Raw genomic sequence first — 18495 nt, 5'->3', positions numbered from 1 at the left:
TTGTTGGATGTGGGAGGAGGGTAAAGAAGGAAGCTCTTTCTGTAAGCCCAGGTCCTATCCCAAGCAGACCACTGCAGCCAGCCTAAATCCTGTGTCTAATGGACCTTTATTGGTACCCACTGGGTGGGTATTCAGTGGGACCCAGTTGAGCATGGCCAGTGCCGTGGAATCCAGAGCTGGGGTTACATGCAGGAACCCAAGTAGCACTTTGAAGGAATTTGGCAGTGAAGGCAGCAGCAGGGACCCCTCAGCCTTGGTCTCCTGTCCCCTCTGTCAGTTCAAATTGGCGATACTGTTCACGGAAGTGGATCAGGTCATCTCTCTGTTTCACCACATCCAGCAGCTTCTTCAACATATTTTCTTCGGTTTGCTTCTCCACGGCTGTCTTTAGGGTCTCTAAAAGAAGCAAAGGAGATCTTAGAGAAGGTGAACGTGAATCGCTGCCATCCTCACAATTAGGGTCCCACCATCCACCAGAAAGGAGCCCCTGATTTGGGAAACCTCCCTTCCTTCTTCCTCACCTTCTCTGTCCATGTAGCTTCTCAGTTCCTGGTCCAACAGCCACTGCTGCTCTTCTAAGTCCAGCTCCTGAACCCTACATGGAAGTTGAGAAAAGCAGGGAAAGAGCTACAGATGCCCAAAAGAGAAAAGCAGGGACAGAGCTACAGATGCCCAAATTGCAAGGAAAAGCTACAGATGCCCAAAAGAGAAAAGCAGGGACAGAGCTACAGATGCCCAAAAGAGAAAAACAGGAACAAAGCTACAGACGCCCAAATTGCATATGACATACCCCACTGCCTGCCAGTCTATGTGCTTACGTGATCATAAGGTCAGCTTCCTCTGCTACCAAATTGTTCTTCTTCTGAACAAGGTAAAGCAGTTTTTCTACCCATAGTTTCTTCTCCTCTTCTGGGGAACCTATGTTATAAATTAAGGGAGAAGACATAGAGAATAGTAGGAAATACCAAGAAACAAGATTACTGCAGGAGAAATAGACTGAGCTATAAGGAACCAGAGACAGGGCTTGCCGGAAAGGGAGAGGCAAAGGGTATACTCCTTGGGCCCCCTCCCCTCTCTTGGCCTCCACTCACTCTCTTTTTCTCTTAGAGCAGACTCCAGTTTCCTGCCCTCCTCCTCCAATTTTCGAAGGGTAACTTCGATCTCATCAAGACGCCGCTGAACGGTCTAATGTAAAAGACATAGGAATTATAGAACTGCAGGGGGAAAGGACATGAGGGTCAGGAAGGAAAGGGTAGGCCCTAAGGAATGAGCAGGGATTATCCCTATTCCTGTTCCCTGCCCTCCCCCATTTCCCTCCCTCTTTCTCCAAACCCTGCTCCTCCATTTCTTCTCTTTGCCCCATGTAGGTCTCACCTGGGCCTTGCAGAACCTTTTCATCTCTGCCTCTTTGGCTCTGCGCAACAATGTTTGCCTCCATACTGGGTACTTCTCCATGGTGCCCGAATTCTTGGCAAAGTTCAGTAAGCTCTGTGACAGGGCCAAGCAGGTCAGGAATGGGCCCAGGGGCAGGCCTGGTATCTATGCCTGACATCCCTAGTGAATGGATTCTCAGAAAGCGGTAAGGGAAGAGGAAATGGAGTTTGGGTAAGTGAGGGATGGACCTTGGGAAGGGGAAGAAGGAGAACTTTTGCATTGAAAGGAATAAGAAGACATTCTGTCTCCACTAAGATTGTCAATTCCTTGAAGAGTGCAATCATTCTGTTCTCACAGACCCACAATGTGTCCTGAAGGCAGAGGGTCTAGGGCATAGAAAGGCAGTTTAGGAATCAGGGCTCATATATGCTGGCTGTGAGTCCAGACACCGGACCTACCTCCTTTCTAGGGCCAGGAAGATGCAGTCAGCGTTGGTGGTGGAAGTCCCTGCCCTGATGGAGTCCGCCTCATTCCTATGTCACAAGGTACATCTTACCTGAAATTCTTCTCCACTCACCTTTTCTACATCCGAGGTTAAAACCAGGTCTTCTTCCTCCACTTCTTCCTCCTCACTAGAAGAGATTCCCTCATCTTCCTCTTCCTCCACATTTGAAGCAACGGGGCCAAGGAGCTCTGTACCGGGAAAGGGCAGATGAGTGGCTGGAGGCCAGAGGACTTCATTTCTAGACTAATCAGCCAAGCCGCAGTAGAGAAGTTTATGCATGGGGCAGTGGGCTGGAGGATGGGCTGCCTGAAGCACGTCTCAGGTGGGAAACAGAAAATAACTCTGATCCATAGCTAGCTCAACTTTATGTGGAGTGTGAGATAAGAAAGCCCTGGGCTCTGTCTTGAGGGAGCCAAGCCAGCATCTCTCTGCTTACTTCCTCAGTGGCCTTGAGTGTCGTGGGAGGGTCCACGGGGAATGTGTAGAACCCTGGGCCTGCTTCTCACGGGAAGCTCCAACCTGGACCAGTGCACTGGACTCTGGTCAAGTTCTCCCCACCCTAGCCCTTCCCCATTGTGGTTAGCTGGTACCTGGCGGAAAAGACAGCAAGGTTTGTTGTATCCTCTGCACAGGCACTCCCCAGCCTGAGAAGCTGCCCTCTAGGGCCTCGCGGGCCAAGGCAGAACAGCTTCGGGGAGGTTTGGGGGGCCCCTCCATCTCCGCATCTGGGTTGAAGTTAAGGGATGATAGAGACCGGCGCTCAGGGCTGGAGAGTCTGATCAGTTTTCTTGAAGGCAGCTTGGGAGGACCTTCCACCTCCTCGGGGGCTGCCGGTGCCCTGGGGGACACTGCCTCATGCTCTTTTTCTTCATCCTTGCTGGAGGGTTCCTGGAAGAGTCAAGATGAAAAATTGTTTACTTAAGACTGACCTCTCTTTACAAGCATTAACCTGAACCTCAGCATTGACCCCAGAGACAATCTACAGGAAACTTAACATAAATCCACCACTTAATAAAGTTCATCAGAATGCGATCCATCTCCAGAGGGAGAACTGACACTCTGATTGCAGGCTGAAGCATACTTTTTCACTTTGGTTTTTTTGGATTTTTTTTTAAGCCTATTTTTTCTTTTACACCATGATGAGCATAGAAATATGTCCTGTAAGACTTTGCATGTATAATTAATACAAAGTTACTTGCCTTCAGAAGGATGGGGGAGAGGCAGGAGGAAGGGAGAGTATTTAAACTCATAATTTTAAAAAATGAATATTAAAATTTTTATTACATGTAAATTGGGAAAGATTTAATGAAATAAAAATATGGGGAAGAAACTGTCTATTCATTCAAAACCATCCTCTGCCCTGAGGCACTTGTCACTCTTACCTGATGTTTGGGGGCTCCATCACAGACATCTATGTTGTCAGACTGAGGGAAGTGTAGGAGGCAGTAGAAGTGGCCTGAGGATGAGAAAGGGTGTGGGGTGTGTATGACCTGACAGAAGTTTGGATCTATCAGTCCAGTTATCCATCATTCCCATGGGGTCAGGGACCCACCAGCCCCAAACTTGGGAGTCTTAATAGGAAGGGAATGGACGGCATTGAGAAAACAAATTGAGATGGAAGCAGTGTTGACTTAACTTATCCCTGGAAAGCTCCTTTTTAGCAAAAAAATAGCAAAAAACCCCGCAGCCTACTGCCCCAATTCCTCCAGCCCCCAGCAAGCCCCTCACCATCCCCGGGGTGCTGCCGGTAGCCTTCTGGCCACAGTGGGGCCTCACAGCTGTGGCAGTGGAAGCAACTTCGGTGGAAGAAGCGGCCATCAGCACAGATTCGCTCCACGATGTAAAGACGCTCCCCACACAATGAGCACAAGTCACCGGCCTCTGCCTACCTCCCAAGGAAATAGTAAGAACAAAAAGACAGAGAATGATGGATTCAGACCTGGCCCGGAGACCCTCTGAGCAATTGGAGGTTGGTTCTGTCCAAACTGCTTCAGGTTCTGGGCCCAGTTTACATATGCTTTTAGGTTATTGTTCAGTTTTTCAGTCCTGTCCAGCTTTCTGTGACTGCATTTGGGGTCTTCTTGGCTAGGACTTTGGAATGCTTTGCCATTTCCACTCGCCCAGGGTCTCACACCTGGTAAGTATCTGAGGTGGATTTGAACTCAGGAAAGTGAGTGATCCTGACTCCAGGCCCTGCACTCCACCTCACTGCTCCTGTGGTTCTGCACACCATTTGTTATTCGCTTTGCCCCTTATTGTTCCAAACCTGCCCAGAAGCCTCAGCGCTCACCTCTAAGTCGGCTGGCAGAGGCTTCAGCGGAGCTCCCGGCTTCAGGAGGGTGGGCTCAGTGGGACTTGGCATCTTGGACTCAGTCTGAAAGACCATTCACACATTAAGGGTGAAAGGAGGAATCCACAGGGTGTGAGAAGAGTGAGGGATAGCGAACATAAAGGATGAGGTTAAAAAAACGATGGAAAGCTCTCACCTCTAATCGAGGCTTTTTGCCGCCACCATCTTCTCCATTCTCCTGGAAAAATCCACAACTGGCTTAGGACTTGCCCTTACCCTCCTCCAGGTCCTTTTACCTCACCCCCTAGTCTAACAATCCTCCCCACATCTGTGAACACGCTTCTTCTCTGCCTTGGTGTCCCATTTGTAAAAGGAGAGGCTCGCTTTCTGTGATCTGTTAGATTCTAACTACTTAGCACCCTCGAAGTTCCTCTCACAGGGAACCCCTCAAAGGAACTAGAGGTCAAAGACCACCCCTATTCCTTTCAACTCCCCGTTATAAAACTAAAAAGACCATGCTTCCATCACCCCAACCGGGAACGATTCCTTTGTAGAGTCCTCTGCAGTTTGCTCAGGAACAGAACAGCCCCAGAAGTCCCTTTAGACAGGGAGCTGACAGGATCTGAGGAGAAAGACAGACAAGGTGGCCGTCAGCACAGAGAATTACTGCTCACTCCATCCCGGCCTGGGTCTTCCCCCCGATCCCTGAAGAAGTCTGAAGGAGGATTCACTCCTATTATCATCCCTCTCTCTAAGGTCTCTAGAAAGCATTTCTTTCTATGATTTATTGTTTGACCCACTCATTCTTTAGAATTAGATCATTTAATTTCCAATTGGTTTTTAGTCTGTCTCTCCCTGGTGCTTTATTGAATATAATTTTTTCTGTCTTTCTGCATCTGATTATGAGATATGCTCTAATGCAGTGACCACTTTTTGTGTAGGTGCCATGTACTACTGAGAAAAAGGTGTATTCCTTTTTGTCCCTATTCAATTTTCTCCAGAGGTCTATTATATCTATATTATCTACTATCTATCTATCTATCTATCTATCTATCTATCTATCTATCTATCATTTTCTAGAATTCTATTAATCTCCTAGGAAGCATTTCTTTAGAAACATTTAAGATAACATTTAAAGTGGATAGAGAATGCCAGGCCTGAAGTCAGGAAGATTCATCTTCCTGAGTTTAATAATATGACCTCAGACATATTTGTCTTTGTGATCCTGTCTGCCTCGGTTTCTTCATCTGTAAAATAAGCTGGAAAAGGAAATGGCCAACCACTCCATTATTTTTGCCAAGGAAATCCCATAGGGCATCATGAAGAGTTGGGCATGACTGAACAACAATAATTTCTTTACAATAACAGCTAGATGATGCAGAGGATAGAACACCAGGGAGGCCTTTGTTCTAGTTTCTAGCTGTGTGACCCTCAGCAAGTCATTTCACTTCTGTCTGCCTCAGTTTACCAACCTATTAAGTAGAGATAATAAAATAGCAATTACCTCACAGGGTGATTGTGAGAATCCAAGGTAAAGAGGTAAAGTGCTTTGCAAACCTTGAAGCACTATATAAATACTAACTGTTATCATCATCATCATCATCATCATCATAATCTTTCTGCCAGCCTTGGTGAAAGCCCTATTTGGCAGCTCAGAGTTGGCGATACCAACATTGAGAAAGTGCTGTACAAGAATAATTACCCTCATTTTACAGATGAAGGAACTGAGGGAAAAAATGGCTCGCCTGCTCATTCCTATGACCGCAGGGCCTTACAGAGATACCTGGGCTAGGAGGAGCCTTTCCAAAGGCGCTGTAGAAATGGGTGAGGTAGGCAATGAGGCCCAATGGATCAGTTCCAGCCACTAGCACTTGTGGAGGGATCACTGGTGAAATACCCAATTCTTGTTCAGCCAGCTTTACTGCCAGGGCTGTGGTCTCCAGAGCTCCAGCCCCTTGCAGGCTTGAGAAGTCACTAGGAACAAGAGTAAAAGAAAAGGCAGAAATAATAAGGGGCAATGGAGTCATCAAAGTACAAAGGAAAAGGAAATGGGGAGGAAAAATTATGGGGAGCAAAGGAATTTGTGCAGCTAGGGGAGGGGAAAGGCCACATTGAGAGTAGGAGGGAAAGGAGATGGGGGGGAGGTTAGCAGAGAACTCCTCCTCCCCCTTAAATGAGTTACAGACATTAACTTTAGGCAGAATTAAACAGAATAAGGCAGGGTGCACAAGGGGGTCTGAATGGGAGGGGTCTTATTTATCCAACAAGACTGCTAACCACCCTCATAGAAACCCCCCAAAATTCCTCTGCACATCCCATTCTCCAAGAGCAGCCCTTGCTTGTCACTCACAGCAGAGTGGGTCGGAGACGGTGCACCAAAGCACAAAGGGCCCGACCGTCGACCCAAGAGGATGAGAAGTCCATCACCCGAACCCCCGGGTATCCAGCTGTCTGCTTCTGGCACCACAAGAGCAGCTCCTCCTGGGTGCCCGCTGGTCCTGGAAGGAAGGGGTAAGGTCATCAGAACTCACAGAAATCACAACCGACAAGGCTCTTCAGGGTCCTGGCAGCAGGGACCATGGGCACTGCTCTGAGCATAGGGCAGAGAGGGCAGCTGATGGGCAAAGGACACCTAACATCGCCACCATCATCCCTCCTGTCTGCAGCACTTTGCCAAGTGCTCTCTTACATAAGGTCTCGCTGCCCAGTTTATAGGTGACAAAACTGAGGTACAGAGGAGGTGAGTGATTTGCTCATAGTCATACCTAGGCAGCCAGATGCTATGGTGGAGACATCGCTGAACTTGGAGATGGGAGGGAGGACCTGGGTCCTCAAACACTTACTAGCTGGGTCACCCTGGATTAAGACCCTTAATGTCTCCAAGCCTGAGTTCCTCACCTGCAAGGTGGGGATAATAACAACCTATTTCACTGGGTTGCTTTCAGAATCAAACAAGATAATGTAAATTGATTTACAAACTCTAAAGTACTATATAAATGCTAGCTATTGTCATTATCATCATTATTTTTTCACACATTTAATAACGTAGTATAAGTTAAGCTTAAATTCATGTCCTCTGACCTCAAACTCACTGGGTTTTTATTCCACCCTCACTCTCTCTCCTTAATAGCATTTTTAGCAACAGCAGAGGTCAGAGTGAGCTCTTTGTTGAGACAGGCTAAAGACCCACCTCCTAGGGTACATGGGCCACCTTGCTGGCATCAGGGTATAAAAGGAGGGCATCCATCTGAACTGCCTTTGCACTGGTGATGGGAGAAGAAGAGGGCCAGGGAAGACTTAACTCCAGGTCCTATCAGGGGAGCCTCTGATTTGGCAGGAATTAGAAAGAAAAGAAAGGAGGGAAGGTGGCCTGAAGAAGGAAAGGGATTTTTCTTGGAAGTGGGAGGAGCAGGGCAAGGAATGGTATCTGGGCCACAGTGTTCTGCAGGGCCACTCACTATTCTTCAGAATAGGGATGGTTAAAGTGGGGCAAAGTACTTGGCAACACAGATAGACAACAGAGGGCACAGCCCACTCACCAGGAGCAGGGGGCTTGGCAGAATCAGTCTTGTCATTCTTCTTCCGCTCCAGGTCCTTGCCTCCTATGTCATAAAGATCTTCTACCTAGAATTGGTACAGTTTTAGACTATTTAAATGACTGATCCTCCTTCCCCACTACCCACCCAGGTTAATCTAAATCCCTTTCTGTCCATAGCTCAGCCCATCATGAACTTGAACTTTTCTTTACTGGGGGACCAACAGGGCAGGTGATAGATAAGAAAGGTGACTGACCTGCTGGGGACTCACAGAGCGGATATTCAAGTTGGGATATCGAGAAGCTGGGTCTAGAGAATACTGGGATATATTTCGATGCATATTTTCAGGGGATGTCTGTGATAAGAGCTGGTACAAGCTCTCCCTGGAGAAAGAAAGAAATAAGGGGAGGGTTAAGGACCGGGGTAGTAAGCAGCAGAGTGATGAGTATGGAGGTAGTTGGTGAGTTTCCAGAATCATGGAGAGCCCATCAACATTGTTCCCCGTCTACCAGTCTCGATTCATTGAAAACTTTATTTCCATTGCCCCTACTTTACAATCTCTACCCCTTTATCGGCCTCCAATGTCCTCTCCATCTCCATCTTCCCCATGGTAGTCCTTGGCCCCAGGCTTACCTCTCTGCCAGAACAGCTAGGGGCTGAGCACCCCCTGCCCACATCTTCACTGTCCAAGCTGCATCAAAGGCTGCCAAGAAGCCACGGGCCACACCAGTGCCCAGAGGCCAAAAGGGCTGGAGGGACATTGAAGTAACAAGAAACAACAAAGCACATAGTGGGTAGGCGAGTATTCATTTCCTCAACATTCCTTCTAAATGCTCAGGCCCATCTTTAAAGTTTCCTCAATATTCCCTCTAAATGCTCAGGCCCATCTTTAAAGTTTCCTCAATATTCCCTCTAAATGCTCAGGCCCATCTTTAAAGTTTCCTCAATATTCCCTCTAAATGCTCAGGCCCATCTTTAAAGTTTCCTCAATATTCCCTCTAAATGCTCAGGCCCATCTTTAAAGTTTCCTCAATATTCCCTCTAAATGCTCAGGCCCATCTTTAAAGTTTCCTCAATATTCCCTCTAAATGCTCAGGCCCATCTTTAAAGTTTCCTCAATATTCCCTCTAAATGCTCAAGCCCATCTTTAAAGTTTCCTCAATATTCCCTCTAAATGCTCAGGCCCATCTTTAAAGTTTCCTCAATATTCCCTCTAAATGCTCAAGCCCATCTTTAAAAAGTTTCCTCAATATTCCCTCTAAATGCTCAGGCCCATCTTTAAAGTTTCCTCAATATTCCCTCTAAATGCTCAGGCCCATCTTTAAAGTTTCCTCAATATTCCCTCTAAATGCTCAGGCCCATCTTTAAAGTTTCCTCAATATTCCCTCTAAATGCTCAGGCCCATCTTTAAAGTTTCCTCAATATTCCCTCTAAATGCTCAGGCCCATCTTTAAAGTTTCCTCAATATTCCCTCTAAATGCTCAGGCTCATCTTTAAAGTTTCCTCAATATTCCCTCTAAATGCTCAAGCCCATCTTTAAAAAGTTTCCTCAATATTCCCTCTAAATGCTCAGGCCCATCTTTAAAGTTTCCTCAATATTCCCTCTAAATGCTCAAGCCCATCTTTAAAAAGTTTCCTCAATATTCCCTCTAAATGCTCAGGCCCATTTTTAAAGAGTTTCCTCAACATCCTCTCCATCTTCTCAGGCCCATGTTTAAAGAGTTTCTTCAACATCCCCTCCATCTGTTCAGGTCCATGTTTAAAGAGTTTCTTCAATATCCCCTCCATCTGTTCAGGTCCATGTTTAAAGAGTTTCCTCAACATTCTCTCTAAATGCAGGCCCATGTATAAAGAGTTCTAAATCCCAAGAGCCAGAGAGAGCATCTTCCCTCCTCTCCCTTCTTCTTCCCTACCCTATAATCATCAGGCAGAGCCCCTCACCTCCACCAGGCAGTCGCCCACTAGCTCCAGCAGCACTCGAGCCCCATGCTTCTCTTGAACTCGTGAAGCACTCTCTGCCCTTGTCATGCTTGTGAAGTCAAAGGCGGCAACGTCGGGCCGGCCACGGGCATCACAGGCAAACTCAGGGTTGCCTAGCTTGCCATGGGTGGCAAAGTCAGCAGCATCACGGGCAAAGCGGTGTAGGGCCTCTGGTACTATGTTGTCACTGCTCAGGAGCTGATCTGTGTCTGCAAAGTCCTGGAGGCATGCAATTAAAGATCCAGAAAATCAGCAAGAGAGTTACACTTGGGAGAAATCTTAGGACCAGGTCTAGTCATTGAGCACAGAAGAAAGGAATTAGGGTCCAGAGCTGCCTGAGATCACACCCCAGAGGGTGGAAAAGCTGGGATCTGAACCCACTCATCTATAGTCCAATCTTGGGCTCTTTCCTTGACTGCTGTGTTGGAGATCCCCTGCTTCCTGCACCCCCAGGACCCCATCTGCTAAAATATCATGCATGTGCATTTGTTGTTAAAGTGAAGTAGAAAATCCCTGTAAAAAACTATAGAACTCTGTGCAATCCTAATTATGAAGCTACAAGGTAGACTTAGAGTTAACAACCGAGTCCAAATCAGATATTTCTCGGTTATGTATCTTTCTCAGCCTCCATTTCCTTATCTTAAAAATAAGCATGATAACAGCACCCCCATCCTCCAACCCTCAAGGTTAAATGAGATGCAAAGCACTTTGCAAACATTCAAGAGTCATAGAAATGTCAGCAGTTATTACTATGAAGCGTGTCTCCTGTTTTGGGGAAGGAAGCAAAGCTGGAGAGGGTAGAAGAAGGAAATGGGGCCAGCAATTTGTAAGGGTCTATTATGGGAAAGACATTATGCTAAGTGCTTTTCAAATAACACCTAAAATTTATAGTGTTTATTATGAGCCAGACACTGTGCTAAGTCTTTTGTTAATATTATCTTATCCAAGGCAATCCCAATGAACTTTGGATAGAAAACATCATCTGCTTCCAGAAAGAGAACTATGGAAATTGAATGTAAATCAACACATACTATGTTCACTTTTTTGTTTTGTTTTGTTTTCCCTCTCCTGTGCTTTTTTTTTTTTCCCCTTTTGTTCTGATTTTTCTCTCAACATGATTCATAAAGAAATGTGTATTTAAAAAGTTAATACACATTCAATATAAAATATTTAATTTTAATTAAAAATTAAATTAAATTAATTTTTATTAATTTAATATATATTATCTCATTTGATCCTCACAACAGCCCTGAGAGATGGATGCTATGATTATCCCTGTTTTACAGATGGGGATATTGAGGCAGAGGATAGATGACTTGTCTAGGATGATAACGTTAAGTAAATGTTTGAGGCAGGCTTTGAATTTCAGTTTTCCTGAGTAATCTTTCCAGCATTCTATCCATCATGCCCCCTAGCAGCCCACTAGAGAGGTATCATACACTCATTTTTTAAGTTGGGCAATGTGCTGATTATGTCTGCCTAGGTTTATTTGTTGGAGAATTTCTATTCATCAGGAGAAATTAGGTTATTAAAAAAAAGAAAGAAAAGTTCATCAATAACATATATTTAACTTATTTCACATTGCCTGCTATCTTGGGGAGAGGGAAGGTAAGGAAAACAGGGAGAAAAATTTGGAACATACATCTTACAAAAATGAATGTTGAAAATTATTTTTGTATTTGGAAAAATAAAACACTTGAGCAATAAAATAAGTAAATTAAATTAAGTTTAAAAATTTATTCAATACATAGTAGAAAATTAAAGAGTTTCATAAGGGGACCTAAGATAACTTTGTGAGTACCTTGTTAAATTTAATATATACTTTAAAATGTATATATAAGGTTTATGGTTTTGTATACAAATTATTTTTGCATTTCCTAGAATAATGAAATTTATTTTTTATTGATAATTAAGTTTATAATAAAAAAACAAGAGAGAGATGAATAGCATACCAGGTATAATCCTGGAACTAAAGTTAGGAAAATTTAAGTGATTTGTCCAGGGTGTACTCAGGTCTTCCTAACTTCTCCACCCAGCAAGCTTATTATTTTTTTTATAAATAATAATGGCTTTTTATTTTTCAAAATACATGTACAAATAATTTTTAACATCTACTCTTGCAAAACTTTGTGTTCTAAATTTTTCTCCCTTCCTCTTTTCTCTACCTTCTCTTTCCCCTAGAGAGAAGTAATCCAAAGTACATTTCTTCTAAATATATTTCCACATATATCATGCTATGCAAGAAAAAATCAGATCAAAAGGAGGAAAAATGAGGAAAAAAACCCAAGCAAACAAACAACAAAAGTGAAAATATTATGTGTTGATCCACATTCAGTCTCCATAGTACTTTCTCTGGATGTGGATGGCTCTCTTCATCACAAGTCTATTGGAAGCGCAGTATTGAGATAAACTCATCATCCTGAAATATCTCATCAGCCTTGTCCTTCTGATTACAAGGTGGAACCAGGTACTCCAACCCTCCACTTAAAGAGAGCCAGCTTACAGAGCACCTCATTTCTCTGCTGGCTGCATTAGTATGGGACGTTTGTCACTGACTTCTCCACCATTCCCTGTGCCCACCCCAGGTCCCTATCACAAGGGCTCAGCTCCTCTTTTCTTTCCCCCATGGATAGATAGAGATCCTTGAAGGCAGATCCTGTCCTCTTCTTCTTTTTTTCACTTAGCAAGTCCTTGGTACACAGTAGGCACTTCATAAATATTGATTGATCATAAAAGGTGGTTATGAGGACCAAATATCATATTTGTTAGTTTATTCTATTTTATTTCAGGACTTACTATTGCAGTTTTAATTTATTTTATTTTTACTGCAAGGCAATTGGGGTTAAGTGATCAGCCAGTGAATGTTGTGAGAGCACATTTGAACTTAGGTCCCCCTGACTCTCTGGATGGTGAGCTCATTCCACTTCACCTGCATAACCCTGAACTCAGCTCCATCTCCTTATTACTTGCGCTGCTTCCAATCCTGCAAGCACAGTTACCTCCCTCAGTCCTATACTTCCCCAGAACATCCAGGTCCCGTCCCTGTCTGTGCTCCTACCTGACGAAGCACTCCCAGCCGAAGGAGACTCTGCTTCTTGGCAGTCATCACAAAGTAGTGGGTATCATCCTTGTAGTAAACAATGTTTTCCAGGTCAATGCCTATGGAGGAGGAGGAGGAGGGGAAAAGGAAGGAGGAAGAGTACAATTTTTGAATGGTGGGAGTTTCAGGATTGAGGTTTCTTATCTTCAAATCTTTCCTCAACTCATTACCAGTTGGGATTAAAGGAGGGCAGTGCCCACTGTTATCTTGTTTTTTTTTTTTTTGTTTTTTTTTAGTTAATTCAGTACATATCTTTAAAATTAATGTCTTTTATATTGGTTCCTTGCCATCTGCAGAGGGGGTAGGGAGAAAGGAAGGCCTGATTTGAATTCAGGTCCTCCTGACTTCAGGGCTGGTGCTCTATCCACTGCACCACCTTGCTGCCCTGTCACCTGAATTATTGACCATTGCTAGATCCTAGGTAAGCAGAGAAAGGGTCTATATCTATATCTGAGAAAGGGTCTGCTCCTTCAGTCATTACACACACACACACACACACACACACACACACACACACACACACACTTCATACTTGCAGCCATGCACTATGTGGCAGAGCCTGGCACTAGGAGGTGCCATGACAACCCAGATGGAGGTGCCCAGACAGTAGGTAGTCCAGGGGATGGAAGCAGCCCTGACCTGTGGCCTTGAACAGGTTCTGGAAGAAGCTCTGGTTGTAGATTCTAGCCACACCACTGATCTCCGGCACCTGCGTTTCAGCCACCGTGCGTCCATTCACAAAGTTGGCCGTGATGCCGATGGCCAGTTTACCCCTCAGTTCTCTGACCGAGAAACCTGGGGATTGGTAGAAATATGGAAAGAGATGTGAACAAAGGAAAGTGAACAGGAGTCACCCTAATGTTACTTAATTGTATTTCAGTCATATTCAATTCTTCCTGATTTCATTTGGGGTTTTCTTGATAAAGATGCTGGAGGGGTTTGTCATTTCCTTCTCCAGATCGTTTAAGAGATAAGGAAACTGAAGTAAAGTTAAGTGCTTTGAGCAGGGTCATACAGCTAGTATTTATCTAAATTCAGATTTGAATTCAGGGTCTCCTGACTCCAGAACTAACACACTATTCACTGCACCACCTAACTGCCCTATGGAGTGACCCTGTAAAGTTTAGTGGGGCTGGGATGTGTGTGTGTGAAGCTCAGAGTCAGGAGTTTGGGAGGCTTGGGAGGGGCTGGCCAAAGAATACTTAGGGTAAAGGAGTCACTCACCTTCAGGGATGAATTTACTGCCAGCAGCAGAGATGAGAACATCAAATTCATACTGGGCCAGTTGGTCAGAAGGGTTGGGTTGGAGCTGTGCCCTCCAGCCGATCCCTAAGGGGGACAGAAGGAGAAGTGACAGAAAATAAGGAATGGGGGCTAGAAGCTGAGAACCAAGAAGGAAGAAAATAGGATTGAGCTGTCCCTCTTCTGAGACCACAGCTAAGGAAGCCACTGAATGGAAGGAAAGGATGCAAAGTTACCCTTTTGAGATGGGGGCAGGAGGCCTGTGAAAGTGACCCCCCAGTGAATCTCCACCCCTAGCAGTAAAGCCACCTTCAGGAGGAGCAGTTGAAGCTGCCGGATACCTGGAAAAGAAGAGGGATGGGTGAGTACATAATAGGGAAAAAACTAAACTGAAGGGGTTATGAGGGGCAGGGAGAAGCCATGGCCAGCTCCAAACCTCAGTCCAATCACTAGGGATCCCCTGTTGCCCTGAAACTGATGCCCTCTGCCCTTTTAACTCACTGATGTGGTCCAGAGTGCCTGTGCAGAAGCGCCCGTAGAACTTCTTAGCACCAAGCCCCCGCAGGTCGTGGATGGTAAAGGGCCAGAGGTGGAGTACGTTGTGGCGAGAGAATTTGGTGCGCTTCTCCACCAGCACCACTCGGGCGCCCAGCAGGGCCAGTTCCACAGCTGTGCGAAGTCCACAGGGACCGGCTCCTACCACCAGACACTGCCAGGAAGGGAGCAATGGGGGGTCAGGAGCCCATCCTGACTGTTCCCTCACCCCCAGTTTCGTGGCTCTTCCCGTTTCCATGTCCTGCTCTAGGCCCTCTGCCCTATCTCCACCTGCCCACCTGGGTGCTGGCACAGGCCTTCCCCTGCTCATAGACGGGATGGGAGGCCCGCTTATCCAGCTTGGCCCACAGGCTCTTGGCATTCCAGTAATTGAGCTCAGCCTTGAGCTTGTGATACAAGGACAGCCTCCCACCAGGCTTCAGGCCCAGACACATGCAGAGGTCCTGGAAACTGCTGAGCACATCCTTGCATAGCTGTGCCTGCAAAAAGTTCTCAAAGAGTCCGTGGGCAGGATTCTGGGAAGCAGTAGTTGCCATGGAGGAAGCCAACAGGGAATCTAGGGGAAGGGGAACAATTGGTGAGAGAGAAATAGTCACAGAGAGACACACACACATCCCCATAGGACTTCTGGAGGAGGGGAGAAAGAGAATGGGAGGAGAGGGGGCAGAGGAGAGATCCCAGCCCTGATTGGCTCCATAGAGCCAGTCAATATCATCAGTTCCTTTTCCCCTCCTCTCACAACTTTCCAGATCCCTAGAAACAGCTCAGCTTCCTGTGATTCTCAGTGGGATGCCAAATTTGGAAATGAAAAATCGGCAGTCCTGGGGACAGTGGGCTCTATTCATCCCTTGGTTTAAAAGAGACTGCTTGTGTTCCGCACCCACTCCCCAACCAGAGCCTCAGGAGCAGGACCCCATCTCAAAGATTCTCATGGACTTGACAAATACAGCCCTAAGTATGTGTGGATTCTAAAGGGTGAGAGCTCTTAGTTCTTCTCCACAAGAGGACTTGGGAAAATAGGTTTAAAATTCCAAGGAGAGTAAAAGGAGGTAGAGGAAATAGGGGTAGGAGGGTTCAAGGACAAAGATTAGGAGGCAAAATTCCCAGGCTTTATGAGTTTGCAAGTTTGTATATTTATCCCACACTTCCAGAGCACTCTGGACATCACAGCATCACAGACACCCCGGCACTATGCTGAGCAGCGGATCACCAGCAACTTAGGGGAAGAAGTTAGGTACTTCCCTGCGTCAGGCTCCACCTACAACCCCCCAAACCACCTCAAGCATCAGGCAAACAGAGGAAGTGGGGAGAGAGTTTGTGACTGGACATCCATCCGGCGGCTGCTGTGGTCATGGCACTTCCCTCCTGTGCGCTTGAGGCTCATCTGAGGCCCCTGGAGGAGGGCAGGGATGGAAGACTTTTCTAACCAATTTTCCTCTGCCCTGAATCCCCAGCTCTGGAATCTCCCCAGAACAAGACCTCCCTTTATTCCTCCACTTTGCTAGGGGTAGCTTGGGAAGGAGCGAGCTCCAGGAAAGAGAAGAGGAGTTGGGCCAAGATTGGGGAACAAAGGAGAGAAGCAGAATTGGGCTGATACCTCGGTTCTTCCCTGGCTGGGCCAGCTTCAGATTCTGTGGGCATCAATTTCCTTCTCTGTAAAAGGGAGCAGTTTGGACTAAATGATCTCTTAGGTTCCTGCAAGCCCCGACAGTCCCCGATCCCGTCCGTTTGAGAAGTGGAGGGGATTTGTTTGGAGAAGGAGTCCTTGGGGAAGAACTCCGCGGGATCTACCCCGCCCCCTCAGGAATTATGCCCACAACGAGTGGGCAGGCAGTAGCTATCCAACGGCAACCGGACGGAGAGAGTTCTCCGCCTGCAGACGCCTGGTTCACAGCTGTCACCGAGGTGCGTACGGAAGGCCAAAGGCGGCTATCAGGGTGGAGAAACAGGACGGGTAAAAAGCAATCAAGGCACAAGAGCCTTCCAAAGGGGCCAGCCCCGGGTGGACTTGGGGCGTGGGGGAGAGCCTGAACTCGGACAGAGGTCCGACAAAGTCCCAGCAGGGATGGGGGCGCGGTGGAAGGGACCCCTTCAGGGCTCTGGGAGAAGGGACCCCAAGGATGGACCCTTCCTTGGGATCACAGACGGCAGAGGGAGGGGGTGGGCTTATGATGCCACAGCCTGGCCCGGGGCTTCGCGGACTCCAAGACATCGGCAGAGATGCATCTGCCCCGCGGGGTGCAGCCCCGGCGCTGGGCACGTCCGGGGAGCGCCTCGCCTCCCCCCTCCTCCTCATGTAGGAGCCCCGGCCAAGCTCATCGATGAGCGGCAGGGGGACCAGGGCGGGGGCGGGAGGGGCACGCATCTGGCACCGCTGGTCACTTACCGGAGCAGAGGCGCACCGGAGCCGGGATGGAGGGGCGCAGGCTGGCCGGGGAGGGGCCTGACGGAGGAGCCGCTTCCTGCTGGGGCCGGGGCAGCGGAGTAGGGCGGGGTTGGGGGAGGTGGGGCGCAGAGGGAAGAGAGGCGGAGGAAGCGAGGAGGAAGCGGCGCGGAAGCGGTGCGGAAGCCCGGCTAGCCCGGGCGGGAGCAGCGCGGGGCCCCTCTCGCCACCCTCCCACCGGGCCGGGATGAGTGTGGGCCGGGGGACTCTGGAGCGCCCTCCCTCCCCCAGAGCAGTCGCCCTTATCATCCGCGCCTGAAGCATCTCATGACTTAAAAAGGCCGGGGCTGGCCGACCTCTAGGTCCGCCCCCACTCCGCGCGAGCCGCGGGCCCGGGCAGGGCGGAGTGGAGGAGGTCGGGCGCGCTTGGATTCCCCTGCGGCGGGGGAAGGCGAGGCCGGCTGGGGGCGCGGGAGGCTGCAGGGTGGGGTGGGAGTTGGTATTTGCTGCCGGAGAGGAAATCGCTCACACTTCGGAGTTTCCGAAACTTTTCCACGCTCCACATCCCGCGATGGAGGAAAGGCAAACACGAGCCCGCGGCTTGGGATGGCTGAAGGACACGGGAAGAACGGAGTGGAAGGGCCCCGGACGGGCCAGCTTTGTCTCCGTCCCCTTTCCCCGCCCCCTTCAAAGGTTCTATTTAACTGGAAATCGTTAAATGGGGCTTTTTACCAACTCACATTTTTTCCCCTTAAAACAACCACGTTAAGTTAAATTCACGAATTTTTGAAGATGAGGAAACCGGTTTTCAGTGATTCACTTGTCCGTGGTCACACAACTGTGAAGCATCTTAGATGCTGTTTGAACTAAACTTTTCCACACCAGGAAGCGCCGTCTCCACTCCCAAAGGCCCAGCCAGACCTCAAAATCACAAAAACCACAAGGTGAACCCAGAGTCTCAATGCAGCCCAACCTAAAAGCTTGATCTTACCCCTAGAACAAACTGAGCCAGTAATCAAGGTGCTTCCTCTCTCTAAGGGGTGAGAATATTTGCGCTATCTGCGTCATAGGAAGAAGCGCAGAAAAGAAAAATGGGTTATGACAATTCCCCACGAAGTACCACGGGGCTCCTACCAGCATATTTGGGCCACTTTATATCCTCCGGCCCAGGCTGTGTGGGGCTTCCTCCTGACCTTACAGGGGAGGGGGCAGAGCCGACCAGGGCAATCTTCCCCCAAGCTTTGGCCCTGCTCGGCCCCCTGGTCAGGAAGCTAATGAGTAAGCATCTCTTTACTGCTTCAAGGGAACTGGGCAGAAAACACCCACAGACTACCACTGGGGGTTTGCAGATAGACGTAAGAGACCTCGGGGAAGTTGACTACAGCCTGAGTTTCAGCTTCCTTGTTTATAAAATTAGAACACTGCGGTGTGTGTGAGCATGAAAATCAAATAAGATAACATGTAAAAGTAAATGTAAAGCTCTGTAAACCTAAAGGTGGTCTGCCGATGATATCTATCTTTATAAATAAG

General features: G+C 47.6%; 1 protein-coding gene across 5 annotated transcripts; it reads right to left on the bottom strand.

Moving 5' to 3' along the window:
- Positions 1 to 87: 87 nt before the first annotated feature.
- Positions 88 to 17425, bottom strand: MICAL1 (microtubule associated monooxygenase, calponin and LIM domain containing 1). Of its 5 annotated transcripts, none has more exons than XM_074310131.1 (26): positions 16969 to 17425; positions 16180 to 16235; positions 14861 to 15138; positions 14529 to 14736; positions 14264 to 14368; positions 14010 to 14114; positions 13425 to 13580; positions 12744 to 12844; positions 9647 to 9904; positions 8339 to 8454; positions 7962 to 8088; positions 7709 to 7793; positions 6520 to 6667; positions 5953 to 6143; positions 4705 to 4791; positions 4366 to 4406; positions 4170 to 4253; positions 3608 to 3764; positions 3262 to 3335; positions 2470 to 2767; positions 1952 to 2067; positions 1375 to 1488; positions 1092 to 1185; positions 819 to 918; positions 522 to 595; positions 88 to 396 (listed from the first exon to the last, which is right to left on the bottom strand). In XM_074310131.1, the coding sequence occupies exons 3-26, from the start codon at positions 15116 to 15118 to the stop codon at positions 248 to 250; spliced, it is 3246 nt and encodes a 1081-aa protein (XP_074166232.1). In that variant the 5' UTR covers positions 15119 to 15138; positions 16180 to 16235; positions 16969 to 17425; the 3' UTR covers positions 88 to 247. The 5 variants fall into 5 exon arrangements, with proteins under 5 accessions (XP_074166232.1, XP_074166227.1, XP_074166231.1 ...); XM_074310126.1 differs by having other exon boundaries at positions 4366 to 4411; positions 4707 to 4791; positions 16969 to 17424; XM_074310130.1 differs by lacking the exon at positions 16180 to 16235 and having other exon boundaries at positions 4366 to 4411; positions 4707 to 4791; positions 16969 to 17424.
- Between the last annotated feature and the right edge of the window lie 1070 nt (positions 17426 to 18495).

This window comes from Sminthopsis crassicaudata, chromosome 4 (genome assembly GCF_048593235.1).
Source record: "Sminthopsis crassicaudata isolate SCR6 chromosome 4, ASM4859323v1, whole genome shotgun sequence".
Lineage (NCBI taxonomy): Eukaryota > Metazoa > Chordata > Mammalia > Dasyuromorphia > Dasyuridae > Sminthopsis > Sminthopsis crassicaudata.
This window is presented reverse-complemented; position numbering and strand designations above follow the sequence as displayed.